We start from the raw sequence: 18,075 nt of genomic DNA, 5'->3' as shown, positions 1-18,075 counted from the left end.
GGCGTGACAGCCGACAAGCAGGCCCCGCTGCAGGCCTCTGTTCAGGCCGAGGTGGCAAAGCCGAAGCGAGGTGAGTCCTGCCCGCACCCTCAATCATGGCGCAATCTGACGCGCAGAGCTCACCGGGCGCTTCATGCACGTCACCGACTTTCATCCCGATCCGTACTACAAGAGAAAGGCTACGCTCGAGTCCGGTTGCCATCGCCTCAAGGGCGAAAAGGACCCCGACGATTTCAGAAGCAAGCGCAAGAGTCGTGTCGACCGCTTCTGGCCCACACGCGACGGAGGAGACGACGATGACATTGAGGCTGGAGAGTGGGGAACACCCATCTCGTGAGTACCGCCCTCAACTCCAGGTTCCGAGCACGCGTCGAGCGTGCCTGCGAACGCGAATGCGCGGCCGCGTCCGCATACCCGTGTGTCACGCTCACGCTTCACAGAGACTGCGACTCGCCGATCACCCTTGTTGACCTGACCTTCGAGTGGCTCAAGAAGGAGTGGACAGAGCAGGTGGATTTCATTGTTTGGACGGGCGACAGCGCTCGGTGAGTGTCCTCCTCCGCGTCATTCTGCATATCGCCCCCGTGCAGCGCCCGCTGACTCTCCAAGGCATGACATCGACCGCTTCCTCCCCCGTTCAGGCAAAGAGATTTTTGACCTCAACAAAATGATGGCGCAGCGCATGGTCGAGACGTTTGGGAAGAAGGTGCCCATTATCCCCTCGCTTGGTAACAACGACGTCTACCCCCACAACATTATGGAACCTGGGCCGAACCGCGTAACTCAAGAGTTTCTGACGTATGTGCAAGCCACCCAATCTCGCCGCAGCCACACTGACGAAATAGAATATGGAAGCACTTCATTCCGGAGGAGTACCGTCACGTGTTCGAGCGTGGCGGCTACTTTGCCGTCGAGGTCATTCCTGACCAACTTGCCGTTATCTCGCTCAACTCAATCTACTTCTTCGTTTCCAACACCGCCGTTGACGGTTGCCGCCCTGGCTCTGGTGAGCCGGGTGACCAGGAGATGGAGTGGCTCGAGGTTCAGCTGCAGCAATATCGCGACCGCGGCATGCAAGTCCATCTCATAGGTCACGTCGCACCACACGAGGGCCTATACTATGACGACTGCTGTGAGTTGGGCCCCGGGTACCCAGAGACAAGCGACTGACGCTATCCAGATGTGCGGTATGGAGACCTCGCCCTCCGATACCAGGACACAATCGTTGGACACCACTATGGCCACCAGTGAGTTTCCATTTCGACGCGGGGCCTAACGACGCGCAGAAACATTGATCACTTCTTCTTCATGGACGTCCCCGAGCTCGAAGCTATCTCGAACGGCGCGTCGGCTGCCGCCAATGGCACCCTCTACCTCGAGATCGAGCCGGAGCAAAAGCTTGCCCACCCGTCTGTGGAAGATTATTCATACCCTGGACCTGAGATCCGTGGCCCTCACTTCCTTGAGAGCGGGAGGTTCAAGATCTTTGGGAGGAAGAAGTCCGCGACGCTCAAGGACCAGCTAAGGAAGTCGTTCGCAGGGCTCCCCGGACCCACAGAGCTCAAGTACAAGGACTACGCCGTCATCAACGTCGCGCCGAGCATCATCCCGACCTACCAACCTGCCGCGCGCATTTATTCGTACAACATCACTGGCATATCCCTTGACTCCAAAGCGCGCGAAGAGGGCGTGTACCCACAGCCGGATGACCCAGTGGACGAGATGCGGAAGAAGCCGAAGGGCAACTGCAAGAAACCTGAAAACTGGTACAAGCCGCACTGTTCGTTCAAGACAAGGCCGCGTTACGCGTCGCCTGAGTCGCCGTCGCGCTCCAACAAACCCTTCACCATTTTGGGCTACACTCAGTTCTTCATTCCTGAGCTTGACAAGCCCAGAAACTCCGAGGTGCCACCTGGGTGGGAGATCGAGTACACCACATTCAAAGCGCGGTCGCTTCTCCCCGACTCGCTCACGAATGGCATACACAAATCGTACGGCCAGCCTCCACCCGTGCCGTTCCATCTCTTGCCCGCTTTCGACCCTGACATCGTGGACCTCATCACGGACGACGACGTCACGCTCCTCGATACCGAGGACCGCGTTGCCAGTCCCGACAGCGAAACGGAGAGTAAGAAGCAGGCGTTCTTGCTCGCCATCAAGCGCATCACCCCGTGGAAGCTCAAGGATCTCACGATCAAGAGCTATGTCAACTTTGCGCGCAGACTAGCCAACGACAAGAAGGCATTCAGGAAATTCCTCGACTATATGTTCGTCTCCAGCTGCCCTGGGGACACATGCTAGTGTGTGCGTTCGCTCTCGAGCCTATTAGAGCCACCACGGCGATACACATCAAACCATTGTATGTATCAGTAGATTTTGTTAATGAGAGGAGTCATCATGCATGGATCAGACAGAGTGCAGGGGGTGAACTTGGAGTTTTTATTCATGAGCGAGTCAGACGGCCATGCAACATTCCTCACCTCCACTTGGCCTTCTTGGAGGCCACCAATTCACAACACAACAATAATTGTTTGACAAAGATCGCCTTGTTGGCCTTGTTCCAGCTCCTCCGTATCACCGTCGCCTGCGCCCACCATGCCTTCCTTCTCTTTATTTTTCTCATCCTCATCATCTCTCTTCTTTACTCTGACCACATCTCGAGTCCCCCATGTCCCCCATGCCCCGCTGCTTCCATCCCGAGTTCGCCTATCCGCGCGAGAATGACGCGCACCCTGTCATCCTGCAGTCGTCCGACGACATCTACTTTCACTTTGATCTGCTCGTGAGTATCCACTGCCACCTATGTTGGCCACTGTAGCATCCGCTGAACCCAGCTCCTCGCCAGCAAATCCGAATTCTTCGAGGGCATGCTTGAGATCCCATCCTGTTGCGCCGATACGGCACATATCGTTCCATTTACGAACGCGTCAGCACCGGCGCTGGCGTTCATCCTCCACGCCTTGACCTGGGTACCCAAGAAGGAAATTGTGCCTTTCCACGTTCCAATCGTGCATCCCGGCCGCGCCTACTACGCTGCATCTCAGATTGTGACTCCGACTACCCACCTTCTCCCGACAGCGCCAGCGACCCCACCTCCCGCGTCTCCCTCGCCTGCAGAGTTTTCCGACGTTGCCGTCCCGTCCGAGTGCCAAGTCAACGGTGAGATATCGCCTTCCTCACGCAACAAAGACACCGCCTCGCAGAGAATCCCCGCCCCTCCTTCAGGTATGATGCACGCCTCACCAGGCGACTTCGAGCTCATAATCATGGAGCAGATCATCGACACGACCAACTGCTACGAGCTGCGCGGGCCCCTCGACGCGCTGTACGCAACTCTAGTGCGCTATCGCTGGCCTGCAAGCATCATGTTTACCCTGGCCGTCCTCCTCAAGCGCGGTAACGCGCAATACTGGTCGCAGAAGCTCCTCGGCCCGGGCCCGCAGTGTCTGCACCCGTGGGCAGTATATCGTCTTCAACAGCATGCTCCCAAGGTCTACGAAGCGCTCTTGAACTTGTTCGTGCGCTGGGCCGGCACCTTCACCCACTTCATGAAGATCGCCTGGAGATCGTTCATCGTCGATGGCAACCGCGACTTCGGCCGACGCTGCAAAGGAACCGCCAAGCGCACCATTGCGGACACTAGAGTTGGCGCTGAGAATTCGGCACCCTGCCGCGTCTTCACGGCGTACGGGGGCGACTTCCACATGTTTCTCAGAGCTTTCCTGGAGGAGATCTTCTCGTTCGCGGCGGAAAGTCCGGGGCTTGTCGGGACGTACGGAGCACTCCAACGCTTCTGCGCTGACCGCGTACCGTGTGACATTTGCGCGTACCGTGTTGCGGCATCTGTTCGCTCGGCTTGGAATCACTCCATGAGACACAGCGACTGGTCGCTTGAAACGAAGCACGGTGTGCAAGGGCCGTGGGATGGAGGGAGGCTATGGAGGAAAGGAGGGCGGCGCCCGCTCAAGCAACACATCTGTTCAAATTGTGGGTAGCATGCATTCAATATTCTGTAAGCAGGAAAAGAATCAGACAACTCTACGACATCCACAGATGGATTGCGAAGTGCGCGAGAGCTCACGATACCTGGCACCGGGCAAAAATCAGACGTATTCGTTGTGAGTTTCGAACTCACGACCTTTCGCGTGTGAAGCGAACGCTCTCCCACTGAGCTAAACGAACTGAAGTTGCCGATATCATGTTGATGTCCGGACCGATAATAACCGACCTTTGGTCAGCGACACAAGTTTAGAATGGCTTTCGAACAACGATACGACACTCCGAGTCAGTTCTGCACCACAGCCAGCCTGTGCTCGCCGGTATGGCAGAACATCATCCTCCGTCGACTAGAGCAATGCTTTGCGGACTGCGGGGCTAACCCCCCCTCCGTTGTCCCCTTCCTCCTACGCATCCGCTGCAGTCCAGATCGAAAAGTACATGAGGTATCACAATGCGATATTGACGCTCTATAAGCCCACGCCCCATGGCACCCTCTATGCACGCGAACCCTTCTTCTTGTTGGTGAGGTTGACGCGGTGCCCGCCGCGGTCCTTGCGCTGCGCGGCCTGCCCGATAGGCACGTACGAGAAAGGGTCGGGGCCGTCGTTGCGCTTGACGTCGCCCTTGCCGCGCTTGGAGCGGAACTCCTCGCCGAGCTTGACGGCCTTCTTCTTGGCCTTCTTGGGCTTCTTGTCGCCAATCAGCTCGTCGAGGTCCATCGCCTCCTCCTCGCGCTCGGCCTCGCGCGCTCTCTTCGTGTTCTTGTTGAACTTGAGCCCACCGCGCGCGTCGCGCGTCGCCCCGTCCACGCCCCGCATCGCGGTCATGTACGCGTTGCCCTCGCCGGCCGCGCGCTTGCCGTCCATCTCGTCGTCCTCGTCGCCCGACTCCTCGATGACGAGCTTGCCCGACCGGTCCGTCTTGAAGTGCGCCGCGTCCTGCCCCGGCTGGCGCTTGCGCGCTGCTACACTGGGGTCGGCACGCGTGATGCCGCCCGCAATCGAGCGCGAGAGCAGGTCCAGCGGGTCGTCGCCTTCGTTGCGGATGAACGTCTGGCCAGCAGCCGCGGCCGCGGCCGCAGCCTTGCGCTGGCGCTTCGACAGAGGCTTAATGGGCCGGGACTCTTCCTCGCCGTCCGACTCAAGGTCCGAGTCGGAGTTGTACAGGATGTCGTCAAACGCGTTGCCGGATGACTGCTTGGGCTTGCCCTCGGCACCATCATCGTCGCCGTTCTCGGCCGCAGCCTTCTTGCGCTTCGCACGGTCCTTGCGGCGCTTGATGTTCTCGAGCACCTTGCGCTCACCGCCCTCTGGCGCGTTCTTGTACACCGCCTCGTAGCCAAACTTGCGGATCATGCGCTCGAAGATGTGAACCGTCTTCGATTTGAAGTGGTTCTTGTGGTCGTGAACCCAGCCAAGGAGGGCAGGGACGAGCGCGTCGAGGTGGGGCTCAACGGTATCGACGGGCAGGGCGACGACAGCGACCTTGACAAAGCCAAGTGCGGACTTTACGATCTCACGGTTCTTGGAGCCAACAAACACCACGATGGTGGCGACGAGCTCCGAGATGAGGTCGTTCGAGGTGTCGTCCTTGAACTCAAACAGGAGACGCGACAGGGCGTTGATGCTGGCCGAGATCATGTGGGGTGTGTCACCAGTGAGACCAGCAGCGACCATAGTGATGTACTCCTGAACATTGGCGGCGACGGTATTCTCCTCCATCTCCTCGCTTTCTTCGTCAATGGGAACCTGCTGCTTGACCTCGCCACCCTTTGACATCTTGTGGGCCATGACGACGAGGAGCTCGTAACCAGCGTCACGTGCCTTCTCGTTGGTCTCCTTGGTGCCAAGGACAGCCTCAGAGAGAAGCTCCGGAATAAGGTGAAGGCGATCGGTAGGGAGCGCCTCAACGACAGTGCCGAGAAGCTGGAGACGGTCGCGCTGAGCACCAGGGCCGACAGCAGTAGCGACCTCGTTCAGCTTCTGCACAAAGGTCTCGAGGTTGTCGCCGTTAATCGCAGTACCGAGCCTGCCAGCCTCAATAAGACGGGTGAGGAGACGGTACGCCTTCTTCTGGACAGTGGCGTCTGAGTGCATGAGGAGGTCCTGCGTCGCGGTTGCCGCAAAGAGCGACACGGACTGCGCAGGAGGGAGGCTAGGGACGAAGATGATGAGGAGGTCCAGCATAGTGTGCGAGATGGGCGACGCGCCAGGACCCGGGATCTTAGACGAGCCGAGGTTGTCCGAAAGGTGCTTGGTGACTGTGTTGTACGTCTCAATGACATCCTTCGTGTCCATGATGCGCACCCAGGCGGCGATAACGTCGCCCACCATGCCGCGTTGCTCACGAGGCGTAGAGCTGAAGACGTTGAGAAGCACACCGACCATGTCCTTAGCCAGAGCCTTGAGCGCAGTGACGTCGGCCTTGGCGCCCTCCTGGTCCACGCCGAACTGCTTGCGAAGCTCAGCGGGGTCGGTTGTTGAGCCGAGCAGGCGCTCGGTCGAGGTCACAAGCAGAGTCAACGAACGCAGCAGGGGTGACAGGAGGAGCGGCTGGGAGTAAAGAAGGTTGGTAATGAGGCTCAGGAACTGGTTGGTGAGGCCCTGCACGTCAGCACTTCTCTTGCTGTTTATCAACTCACATCCTTGAGATCGCGAGGCATGTCGCAGAAGCCAGGCAGGCAGGCCCAAATTTGGCTGACAATAGTTTCCCAGACCTTCGCCTCACCGTCCTTGCCGGCATCTTCAGCTTTAACCTTGCGCTCGAAAATGCGTTCAGACAATGGGCGGAAGAACTCGGCGAAGAAGGCGAGCGAGTCGTTGGTTGTGCGAGTGCGGATGAGAGGGAGGAGGTGGGCACGGCCAGGCTGAGGAGGACGACCCGATGCGTCGGGCTCAATGTTAAGTGGAAGCGCCTTGAGCACGCCCTCGACGCCGATAACCTCGATGGCCATGCCAACGACGTCGTCGACCTTGTCCTTGTAATCGAAGCCCGGCTGTGTGCGGAGGTCTCCGACATCCTGGATGAGCGGCAGAAGAAGCTCCTCTGCGGCGGTTGGTGCACGTCCAGCCGGGTCGACCTTGGCCTCGCCCAGCGTGATGCGCAGACGCAGACGCGAGATGAGTGAGGCAAGAATCGTGAGGAGATGGTTGATGCGAAGCGCGTGTGAGTCGAGGGCCTCGGTCAGCGCGGCAAGCAGGCGCGTGAGGAAGGGCGTCTTCTGCTTCTTGCGCGCGCCAGGCATATGTGACCCTCGGCGCATATACTCAATCGCAGCGACGATACCATCGTCCGTAATGCAGTAGCGGACGATGCCGTTGGCAACAGCGTCGGCAGCAGCGGCGCAGACAGCCGCCGACGCAGATGGTGCCAGCAGGGTCTCATTGAAGATGAAGTTGAACGCCTTGGGGAGGTATGTGCCAAGATTGGCGGGGTCCTGCAGCACCATCTTGATAAGAGCAGAGCTGAGGGCAGAGAGGTAAGATGCCATGTCCGTGGAGCCGAGCTCGGGCGGCGACTGAAGGAGCGAGTCGACGATCTTGGGCAGGTTCGTCATTACCGCAGGCTTGGCTGCGTGCTGGTCCGCTGGTGGAGGGGAAAGGAGGTGTGCGAGAAGTGAGTAAACTTGCGCAGTAAGGTGGGGGTGCGGAGGGAGAGCGAGGAGGAGGCTGCAAAGCTTGCTCAGTTCGTCATCGCCCCAAACGGCGACCCAGCCTCGCAACCCCTGCACGACCCAGATCGCCTTCTTCCCCTCAGAGTCCTCAGAGTCGGCGAAGCGCGCCTTCTTGCCCTTGGCAGCGGCCTTGCTGGACCCTCCCGAGCGGATGTCCTCTTCAAGCACTGTGGTGACCCAGTCACGAGCGCGCGAAAGGTACGGGTGCGCGCCGGGAGTAACGCGTGGGGGCACCGGAGTGATGAGAATTTTGCGGACGCCCTCCTGTGCAAGATGCCGGACCTTGGGACGAGGGTCGAGGTTGAGCTCGAGCAGGTAGTTCCATGCGCGCTTGAGGTGGGGGGACGATCCAAGGAGCCCGGGCGTCGCGAAGAGGATGGCGCTTGTGCAAATCTGGATGAGGGAGCGGAGGGGAGGAGGGTTTTCCAGGGCAGTAGGATAGAGCGGAAGAAGGCACTCGAGGAGCGGAGATACCTTAGAGAGCACGACCTGCGCCGGCGTCTCCGGCACAACGATTGCCAGAAGATACAGCGTCGCCGGGACCAGGGCACCGCCACCCATGTTCTCCGTCTCCGCCATCTCCTCACCCGTCTCCCCAGGAAGGATCTCGTCCGAGCATGCCTTCTCGAGGCACTGAAGGAGCGCGGTAAAGTAGGCGGTAGAGGAGTGAGGGAGGGTGGAGCCGGGAAGTGTGGACGAAATCGTAGCCTCGATGGCAGTGAGGAGCTGCGCCGGCTTAGCTTGGTGTGCAAGGGCTGAAGACGTCAGCCTCCGCACGTTGGCGAGCTGCGTCCCGAAGTCTGGCGTTGCTGTCGCCATGTCGGGAAGTGAATGGTGAGAAGTGTGACACCTTGTGAATGTTGATGGAGGGCGGAATCAAGCCGTGAGGGAGAAGTTCAAAATCTCAATCTAGTCACGTGCGCCAGGCACCATCGCCAGCATTGCCACCCGGTGGAGGTCGTCCACTGCGCCTTGGGCAGGAGTTGCACAATGCAAACTTCACGGAGCCCGTATGCAGCCAAAATCAATGCGTTGCATCTGTTCTATCTGTTTTGTTTCACTGGAGCTATGCACTCAGAGGACGTGGCTTGCTGACGGCATCGAGCGCTCCATGTCCATTGTCGCAATGGCACTGCAAACCTGTCTTTCAGAACACCCGCCATAGCTGCATTTCCTTCAAGAAGTGAACGCTGGGATGTAGATGAGCTCTACACACTACTCTCTTTTCTCAGCACTCGTCTGCCTTCCTCTCCTCACCTCACCTCACCTCCAATCCCGTTCCGCTGACATGGGCAATTGCACCAGCCGCCCATTCTATCTTGATGACCTCATTCCAGGCAACCGGCGTCACCATGACATATATTACTCTCATCCTTACGAGTTTTCCGAAGGGCATGTCAAAGGATGGAAGTACTACCAGCGCGACATTCCGACTATGGGCCACGCGCCGTGCAGCTTTTACGAGAATAAGCGTAAGATCCCCTTGCGATAATGCTGATGGCAGGTAAATGCAGAATAGTCCGCTCGAATGTTGGAATAAACCCATACAACGGCCTACCTCACCACTACTGCGAGAAGTGTGGCAAGGGTTACGACAATGTATGGCAATGGGACCTGCGTCCGCGCTGGTAGGAGCCCATACTGTCAGATTGGACAAATATTTCCGATGTTATCTGAAGTAAATTGTGCCAACCTTCGCTCGCACCATTCCCCCAGTTTATTTTGCTGCCCGGTGTTAGTCGAGGAGGCCTCTTATGAGGCAGAACGAAAGAGGTGTCCCGTTAACCACGCATCGTGCTGAAACACTCCCCCCTTGGACCGTCCTGCGAGCCGCGTGAAATCAGATTGACGTGCCGAAATATCTCATGTTTACCCATACAAGATGGAGGAGTACGGCCTGATGATGCGGGTCGACTGCGGGGGTGGACAGTGCGGGACACGTGGCTTATCTCATCTGCGCGTCTGCTTCCACACCGCAACCTATCCTTCTGGCATCCTCTCTCTGGAGACCAACATAGATAGAGGTCTTGTATAAAATCCCTCGCAGGCTCTGTCAATGGATTATCAACCCACAGAGGCGGTTATTGACCCACCAGGGCAGTATGGGATCTTGCCTTAGCACTCGGAATAATGCTCCGAACATCTCCTACGCACAGTTCTGGGAGGTTGACGACTTGGCGGAAGAGCTCCCGCTTTGCCGCTTCAACCGCTCCGGTGGTGCGTTGCATCACCATCATTTCTTACACCAGGTCCCTGCACTCTTGAGCTGGACACGCTGAACCCTGGGTACTACTGGTGCATCCGATGCGTAAACCACTACATTGTCCGCGACCAGACCGAGAATGTTTACCGCTGGCCGACGTATACCGGCAAGTGGTACCAGGCCGAGAAGGACGGGCAGTCAGTAGTGTCGGGAATGTAAGCGAGCGAGCGCATTTGAGAAGGGATTTTGTCAACCAAACGGCCAGAAGGAGGGAACACTTCAGGACTCGCTGTGACACTGCAATTGGGCTCAGACAGGACTGATGAACGGCATGACCATTTTGGTTCGTGGCTGACTTTGCGATCGACCCAAGATGAAGTGCCTCCCCTCTAGATCAGCGGCAACGCCGGTGCGCTGCTCGAACGAACGTGTAGCTACATCTGACGATGATTCCCCAAATGGGCCAGGGCGGACAGACAATGTCGCGGGATAGGGAGCGAATGGCGCGAGGATGGGCATTTGCATGTAACGGGAGGCGGTGGCAAGATCGTCGTACCGTCTGCACGGATGGGTGGATCGCCATCAGAACGACCGTTTTCCACTTTTGTTTGACAGCCTCCGAAGCACAGCGTGATTGTCCTCATCACTCTGCATCGCACCCACCGAGTGGCAAAGCAGTTTGCAAGTGGGGCATCGAGGCGCGCTATAAGGTCGCTGCGGGCCCCTCACAACATCCCACTCGCCGTCGCCCCTTGCCCTGCACTTGATCGTCACAGATACCCATCGATATAATTGCCACTCATGGGCTTCATCTTCAGAAAGCTCCGCGCCCGTCCCCCCGAGCCCGACAACATCCGTGGCCCGTACGACTTGAAGGACACAACAACGCTTCCGCCCTGCGGTGGCCGTCGCTGGCAGTGTACGTTTCTGCGGATGGGATGGGCTGATGACAGGGCCGTGTATCCTCACGCGATGCGGCCAGCACACGGGCATGTGCATCTGCTACAAGTGCTGGACTGCGTACCGTGTTCACAGCTTGTGCGATTACCCTCCTGGGTCGGAGCGGTACGAGTGGCCAAACAAACTGGTTAAGTGGCCTGAGCTGCCGGGGGGGCTGTTCATGCACTTTTAGCTCACGCTCGCGCTACTGGGCCGACTTTAGTTGCTAGTCAGAGCAGTCAGTACCGTTTGTGAGGAGCTGAGGTGAGTCCGCACCAGCACCAGCTATGCAGGGACATGCATCTATAGCTTCAAAGCATGACGACACCCACTCCCGAGGATTTGCGCTGCGGCGTTGTGGACATGCCACCATCGATGGGTGCTGTGGACCAGTTGTAGAGGTAGTCTGGGTGAGCGGGCATCGAGCGAATAACTCACAATTCTGTACAGCCAAGTAGAGTTTGATGTCAGCAACAACTTCAGATCTTCACGACTGCCACGTACGAGAGCACCATCACCACGGCCAAACTGCTGTTAGCGCTGCAAGATTGTCTCGGATCGCACCATCTGCTCCTCCAAGAATACGTTGTTGTCCAGCAGCGTAAGGGCGTTGACAACATCAAAGTCGTGCTTCTTCGCCATCACAAGGAGATCAGTGACGAGGGCGTTCAGACGTCGATCGAGAAGGTTCTGTGTCTTGAGGTCATGCGTGAATGCGTCGTCGGACGAAGCTCCAGGAGCAAAGACGACATCACTAGCGTAGTAGAACATATACGCAGCGTTGAGGCAGTCGTACTTCGGGTGTTGCATGATTGTCGACGGCAACGTGTAGAACGACACCACATCTGTGATGAGGTTTGTTGTTGGGTCCTGTGCGTCAGCTTGCCCCATTGCCAACTCACCTCGACAACATATGCCCACACAACCTGGTTTTCCCGCTTGCCATTAACCTCCTTACCCATGCCTGATATGAACCAATGCTCAACGTCCTCATCCGTGTTGAACAGTTGCGCACAGTCAAAGCGGCCAAGGTATCGCCGCAGCAGAGCAGCGACCTGCGGCACGTCGGCGGACACCATCTCGCGGAAACCCGGAGTCTTCGTCTGCTCCCCTGGATTGTACTTGCGCACAAGTCGGGCAATCGTTTCGCCCTTTCGCAACGGCGAGAAGCCAATGTCGACGAGCTTGGCCGGGTTTAGGGAACGGTGATAGTACCTGCACGTGCTGAATGGCGTAGGAATGCGCACTCCGGCGGTGTAGATCGCCTGCCAGATGTTCTGGAGGTTGACTCGACGTGTCACCTCCTTGATAAGAACGGGGGCGAGACGCTTCGAGCGCAACTTCTTGTGCACGCACAGGAAGTTGATCTCAGCGTTCATGAATGTGTTGTTCCGCACGCGCAGTTCAACAGGGATGCCTGAGATGAAACCGACGAGCTTGCCCGTCTTCTGCACGCGGACTCCAATGTGCCAATCCTTGTAGTAGCCTGGTGGCGTGAGAGCCCTAAAGTCAGCGGGGTGGCTAGGAGGAGGAGTATTTTCACCAGAGAAGGAACTCGCGCGAGTAGCGGAAGCGGAACATGGCGTCATCATCCTCGACATAGTTCTCTGTCAGAAGATTGTGCACCTCGTCGATCTGGGGTCAGCTCCACGCGTGGACGCTGAAGCACCTCCTCATCCTGCTTGACATCCACGATGCTCCACACGAAGCCGGTTGGAAGTGCGATTGGGTCTTGTTGCACGTCGGCTGGGGTTTTGTGCTCGTCGATCGCACCCTCCTTAACCTGGTCCTCCTCCTTCTGGGGCACGGGCTGTGTCTTCCAAAACTCGGGTCAGCCTGCTCCGCATTGACATCCGCACCTTATGCTCTGCAGCGGCCTGAGGCCCGCCAAGGTGACCCTCCAACAGCTTCATGAGATCTGCAGCCTGCAGCGCCTTTCTGATGTCGTCTAGCTTTAGTTACACTCTCGCTGTCCGCAATCGTACCATTACTCGCTCCCGCAGACTGTGTCGTGCTCATGTTGCCCCGCACAATGTTAACGAGCTCGTCGGCTGTCACTTCCCTTGTGTAAGCTAAGCCTAAGCGGTTCGCACTTGACAACTGGAGCCTTGGCTTTGGACTTCTTCTTCTTCTTTTTCTTCTTCTTTTTGGCCTCACCGTCTGGGCCACCAGCTGCACCTGCTGCAGGCACACCATCGGCCTCCTCACCGTCCGTGTCGTCCTCATCGTCGATGTGAGTATCCTCGAGTTGAGAGACAAGCGTATCGTCCAGAAGTTCGGCGATGGACTTGCCGCCCGATCGAGAAAGGGAACTCCCCGGTGCGCCAGCCTCGCCTGCCATGGCGAAAAATAAAGAGATGGTGTTAAGGTATATCGAGAAGGCGCAAGACACTCAACACGTCGACTTTCCGCGTTCCCCGTCAGTGGACAACAATGAGTTACGTAAACAGGTGGAGGCGTTAATTCACTCTACATCGATTAGGAGGCAGGTAATAACATTTGCTTCCGTTGTAATTCAGATTGACAGTGACGAAGTGACCATGTCGTAACTGCTCGTCTCCCATTCCATCACTGCAACTCACTTCATTCTCCATCCGTCTTTGTCCTCGTGGATCACACTATCCACCATGTCGGCAGAGCCCCCCGCCGACAGCTCTGCAGCATCAGCCGTGACTGCTGCTCCGGCTGTGGGCGCAGCCTCTGCATTGCCGTCAGATGTGTTAGCGGATGTTGAGAGAGAACAACAGGTTGCCGATCTCCAGGCCGCACTCTCGAAAGCTGAGGCCGTGGTTGAACAGCTGAGGAAAGAAAAGGAGGCTCTTCTTAACGAGCGCGATGCTTCGGGTAAGCCTTCTTCGCTCGTGACTGGCTAATACGCCAGTCTCCACCTCGTCTCAGCTGCGCGAACAGCTCGCCAAAGTACAGTCGGCGCACCATCAGGCATCATCCGAACTCAGCGTCGCCTCAAGCCGCGTCACTGTGAGACTTGGAAGCCGCTTGGGTAACTGACGCCAGGCTGTCGAGGCCGAGAAGGTCGAACTCGCAGAGGACATGCAGAGGCTGAAGGAGCGCGCCGCTGAGACAAACCGTAAGCAGCGCCGACCTGTTTCCATCTGCTGACGTATCAGAGGAGCTGTATAGACTGCGCCTGCAGAAGAGCGAGGCATCGCAGACCGTCGCCACACTTCGCGTTGAGGTCTCAGAGCACAGGATGGCTGCCGACTCTGCCAAGGTACTACCCAGACCTGCCAGCCGCCCGGAGCTGACGTGCAGTTCAACGAACAACGTGCCGTCCAGGCTTTGAAGAGCAGTCGTGATGAAGTCATGAGCTTGACGACACAAAACACAGAGCTGGAGGAGCGGTTTGCCAAGTACCGCGCATCATCTGTGCGTTGAATCACAAGACCAGCCTTTAACACTACAGCAATCACAGTATTCCGAGCTGCAACAGGAGCGCGACCGGGTGGAATTCGAGGCCAAAACGGCCAGGTCATCATACATCGCCCTCCAGCGCACGTATGAGGACCAGACCACTCGACTTGCGGAAGCGCACGCTAATGTGCGCACGCTGACCAACGCGCTTGCCAAGCAGAAGGCCGAGAGCCGTCTTGAGCTCGAGCGGGTCATTGCCCAGAACGCGCTGCTGGAGAAGTACTCGTCTGAGGCGCGGGACGCTGTGCTGGACCGCGAATCCGAGCTCGAGGACATGGCTGCGCGGTCCTCGGACAAGGAACGCGCGTTCGAGGAGACTATCAACCGCTTGGAAGGCGAGCTCGCAAGCGCCAAGAAGCGCGCGGACGACTTCAAGTTCGCGCTCGATCGCTTGACTTCAGCCAACGATGCTGCCCTCGACTACAGTCCAACGGCCACTATCGCTGCCCAGCAGCGTGCCAACGGGCAGTCGTACACCCATGTTTGGACGCAGAATGTCCTCCTTCAAGAACAATTGAGCGAGGCTCAAACCAAGAACGAGCGTCTGGAGGACATGATTCGGCAAATTCAGGAGGAGATCTTGGAGAAGGTAACCCGACCACGTAGGGAGACGTTGACGTCAGAAACCGATCTTCGACCAGCAGCGTAAGGATCACGAACTGGCCAAGGAGCGTGCCAACACTCTCGCTGGCGAGCTCTCTGCAGCCATCACGGCCCGCGACACCGCTGAAAAGCAAGCTCGTGGTGCCGAGGCGGAGGCCAAGCGTCTGGCGGAGGAGGTGGCATCACACCAGATCACTGTGGAGGACCTGGCTCATCAGGTTCGCGAGCTTACTCGTCAAATTGCTCTGCGCGACAATCCCAGCCTTGCACACTCGACTGCTCAGCCCCAGGAGGAGTCAGGTGACATGATTACCGACCACTTCGTCGCGTTCGCATCGCTGGACACGCTCCTCAAGCGAAACCGCCAGCTCCTTACTCTGACTCGCAGTCTTGCCTCCAAGCTTAGTGAGCGGGAAACGACTCGCGCTGAGGGCGAGGCAGCCACCGGCATGGAAATTGACCAGGCTGCCGAGATCATCGAGCAACAGCGCGAGCAGCTTGAACATACTTCTGCCAAGCTATCGGAGGTCACCCGCGAGCGCGACCTCTTCTCCAAGCTCTTGTCCAAGGGTGAAGGCCTCCACTGGCCTGCGACCAACTCAAACTCTATCCACGACGATTCTAATGAACATGCCGTGGCGTCGTTGCAGGCCGAGCTTGCCGCCGTCCGCTCCCGTGCGGATACCGAGATGGAGGAGGCGAGGGCTCGGGCACGAGAGCAGGCTGAGAAGGCGGGCAAATCGGAAGTGGCTATGGCTAAGGCAGAAGCCATGGCTGCCCATCTGAAGGGTAAGCTAATGGGAGAGGCGAGGCTAACTCTGCCAGAACAAGTGCGCAGCATCGATCAGACCCTCGCATTGCAGAAGACAAACTACGCCAATCTCGAGTCTCAGTTGCACCAGGTGCAGTCGCAGCTTCATTCCGCGCAACTTGACCTTCGCCGGGCTCGCGAGGAGGTTGCGTCGCATCAGGCCACGGAGAAGCGTCTCCGCGACGAAGCTGCACAATTGCGTGCAGAGAAGGAGCTGTGGGAAAGCCAGCAGGCCCGCCTCCAGTCTGACTTCGCCGCTGTCCAGCAAGAGCGTGCTAAGCTCACGTACACAATCGAGAACTTCAGCAACGTCTCTACCGCCAACGAGCGCACACGTGCGGAAGAGCGCACCCAGCTTCAGAAGCGCATCGAGGAGTTGCAAACCCAGGCGTGAGTCTATTTGGAAGAGCCTTCTGACATGCAGTGTCACCCTGCGGTCCCAGGTCGACCAGGCGCGCGAGCACGCCGCACAGGCCCAGAAGAAGGCTGATGAGGCCGACGCGCGCATCGTCGCGGAGACTGCTGCGATCCGCACCGAGAAGGAGGCGGCTGTGGCCAGCAAGACGGCCGAGATTGAGGCCAAGACGGCCGAGGTTGATGCCAAGACGGCCCAGTTGGCGAAGGCCGACGAACAGCTCGCGGAAGCGAAGCGCATCGGTTTGAATTGGCAGCGCCGCTCGAGGGAGCTCCAGAACACGATCACTGAACTCACGACTGCCAACGCCAACGTTGCCGAGAAGGAAGCTGCGGTCGCCAAGCTCACAACTGAGCTCGCAGAGTCCCAGACAAAGATCGTCAGCCTCGAGGCGAAGATCTCGGAGCTGGAAAGCAAGGTCACGGAGGGCGAGCAGTCTCTGCAGACGAAGGATGCCAGAGTGTCTCAGCTTGAGGCAGACCTCACCACTGCTCAGACCGGGGCCGGGGGAGCTGCGGCAAGCTCAACGGCTGACGCGGCGGAATTGGTGAGTGACGGGCGCTGGGAGTATATCTCATTTCAGGCCGCTATCAAGGAAGAGCGCGACTCGCTCCAGCTCCGCCTTGCGCAAGCCGAGAAGGATCTGGAAGCTGCGCGGGCCTCGAGCTCGTCAGCTGTTGCGGCTGCGGAGCCGGTCATCGGCAACGCCGAGGAGCTGCAGGCCAAGATCGACGAGCTCACCAAGAAACTCGAGGAGAAGGAGACGCAGTACGACAACGACGTGCGCAAGGTGAACAAGGCGAACGCGACGATGAAGACACGCATCGGCGTCCTCAACGGCGAGCGCGCCGACCTCGACCAGAAGATCGCGGCGTTCGAGAAGGAGGTCGCGGAGCTCAAGACGAAGCTTGCCACCGCCGAGGCCGCGGCGGCGGCGGCGGGGCAGGCTGGCTCAGAAGCCGCGCCTAACCAGGAAGCTGTGGACCAGGCAGTGAAAGAGGCCGTGGCGAAGCGCGAGGCGGAGCTCCACGCAGAACACCAGACGGCGCTTGCCAACGCGTCCGCCGCGTCCGCTGGGTCTAGTGACGCGGACGCGGCCGCGATCAAGGCTGCGGTCGAAGCAAAGGAGGCCGAGCTCAAGGCCGCATACGAAGCTCAGCTCGTCGAGGCCAAGGCCGCCGCTGCCGGCGGCGGCGGGGCGGACGCGACCAAGGCCGCTGACCTCGAGAAGAAGGTGGAGGAGCTTGAGAAGAAGATTAAGGCGCTCGAACGCAGTGCGCGCACCGCCGAGATCTCGCGTAAGACTTTGGAGCGCCAGAAGAACGATCTCGAGAACAAACTCGCCGCGGCGACGGGGAGCAACGGCGCGCCCTCCCCTGCGCCGGCGCTATCACCCGCCGCGGCGCCCTTCAAGCCCGGCGCACCGGCCACGCGATCGACAACCGCCACACAACCCGCACAGCCCGCCGCTGCCGCGGCACCTGCGGCACCGGCCGCCACGCCCGCGACGCCGGCTGCGGCGGAGGCAGCGCCAGCGGGCACGACTTCGGGGGAGACGACCCCCGTGCGTGGCGGGACGGCGATCCGGGGGGCAAGGGGGCGCGGGACGGCGATCCGCGGACGCGGCGCGGCGCCGGGTGCGCGCGCCAACATTCTTGGTAGTGAGTGGCTTGGCTACGCCAGTGGTCGCGGAGAAGCTGACGCGCAGATGTCAATGCGACGCTTGCGGGCGCGGCTGAGGGCGGGACGAAGAGGGCTGCACCGGACGACGAGGGCGCCGCCCCGGGCGCCGCGGGCACTATCTTGCAGCGCCTTAACCGGCCGCAAGGCGATGCGGCGGCGCGTCCTGCGAAGAAGCCGCGTGGCGGGGCGGCAGCGCGTGGAGGGCGGGGTACGGGCAGGCAGAGCACGGGAGGGCATCAGGAGGGGACGGGGGGTGCGGGAGGAGCATAGTCAGTAGAACGGCAGACTGCCGATACATGTATACATTATCCCGTTTG

The 18,075-nt window shown here is 59.0% G+C and overlaps 5 protein-coding genes across 5 annotated transcripts; 3 read left to right on the top strand and 2 right to left on the bottom strand.

Annotated features, from left to right (window-relative positions):
- Positions 1 to 133: 133 nt before the first annotated feature.
- On the top strand, positions 134 to 2,301 carry COLE_03254 (uncharacterized protein; the record flags this gene model as incomplete). The annotated part of the gene is made up of 7 exons (XM_018420418.2): positions 134 to 333; positions 441 to 545; positions 610 to 798; positions 846 to 1,132; positions 1,181 to 1,247; positions 1,287 to 1,413; positions 1,468 to 2,301. 7 exons carry the CDS (start codon positions 134 to 136, stop codon positions 2,299 to 2,301), a joined length of 1,809 nt encoding a protein of 602 aa, XP_018278044.2.
- Positions 2,302 to 2,668: 367 nt separating this feature from the next.
- Positions 2,669 to 3,995, top strand: COLE_03253 (uncharacterized protein; the record flags this gene model as incomplete). Its single annotated transcript, XM_018423482.2, has 2 exons — positions 2,669 to 2,782; positions 2,835 to 3,995. The coding sequence occupies 2 exons, from the start codon at positions 2,669 to 2,671 to the stop codon at positions 3,993 to 3,995; spliced, it is 1,275 nt and encodes a 424-aa protein (XP_018278043.1).
- Positions 3,996 to 4,493: 498 nt separating this feature from the next.
- Positions 4,494 to 8,491, bottom strand: COLE_03252 (uncharacterized protein; the record flags this gene model as incomplete). The annotated part of the gene is made up of 2 exons (XM_018420879.2): positions 4,494 to 6,602; positions 6,641 to 8,491. The coding sequence occupies 2 exons, from the start codon at positions 8,489 to 8,491 to the stop codon at positions 4,494 to 4,496; spliced, it is 3,960 nt and encodes a 1,319-aa protein (XP_018278042.1).
- Positions 8,492 to 11,040: 2,549 nt separating this feature from the next.
- Positions 11,041 to 13,155, bottom strand: COLE_03251 (uncharacterized protein; the record flags this gene model as incomplete). Its single annotated transcript, XM_018424824.1, has 10 exons — positions 11,041 to 11,073; positions 11,253 to 11,342; positions 11,379 to 11,684; positions 11,717 to 12,317; positions 12,358 to 12,449; positions 12,484 to 12,639; positions 12,674 to 12,762; positions 12,800 to 12,876; positions 12,908 to 12,974; positions 13,023 to 13,155. 10 exons carry the CDS (start codon positions 13,153 to 13,155, stop codon positions 11,041 to 11,043), a joined length of 1,644 nt encoding a protein of 547 aa, XP_018278041.1.
- A 286-nt stretch (positions 13,156 to 13,441) lies between these two features.
- On the top strand, positions 13,442 to 18,028 carry COLE_03250 (uncharacterized protein; the record flags this gene model as incomplete). The annotated part of the gene is made up of 10 exons (XM_018421415.2): positions 13,442 to 13,658; positions 13,696 to 13,793; positions 13,830 to 13,902; positions 13,943 to 14,046; positions 14,088 to 14,201; positions 14,239 to 14,835; positions 14,870 to 16,050; positions 16,085 to 16,622; positions 16,659 to 17,736; positions 17,784 to 18,028. 10 exons carry the CDS (start codon positions 13,442 to 13,444, stop codon positions 18,026 to 18,028), a joined length of 4,245 nt encoding a protein of 1,414 aa, XP_018278040.1.
- Between the last annotated feature and the right edge of the window lie 47 nt (positions 18,029 to 18,075).

Source organism: Cutaneotrichosporon oleaginosum (genome assembly GCF_008065305.1).
Source record: "Cutaneotrichosporon oleaginosum strain ATCC 20508 chromosome Unknown ATCC20508_contig03, whole genome shotgun sequence".
In the NCBI taxonomy this organism is placed as follows: Eukaryota; Fungi; Basidiomycota; class Tremellomycetes; order Trichosporonales; family Trichosporonaceae; genus Cutaneotrichosporon; species Cutaneotrichosporon oleaginosum.
This window is presented reverse-complemented; position numbering and strand designations above follow the sequence as displayed.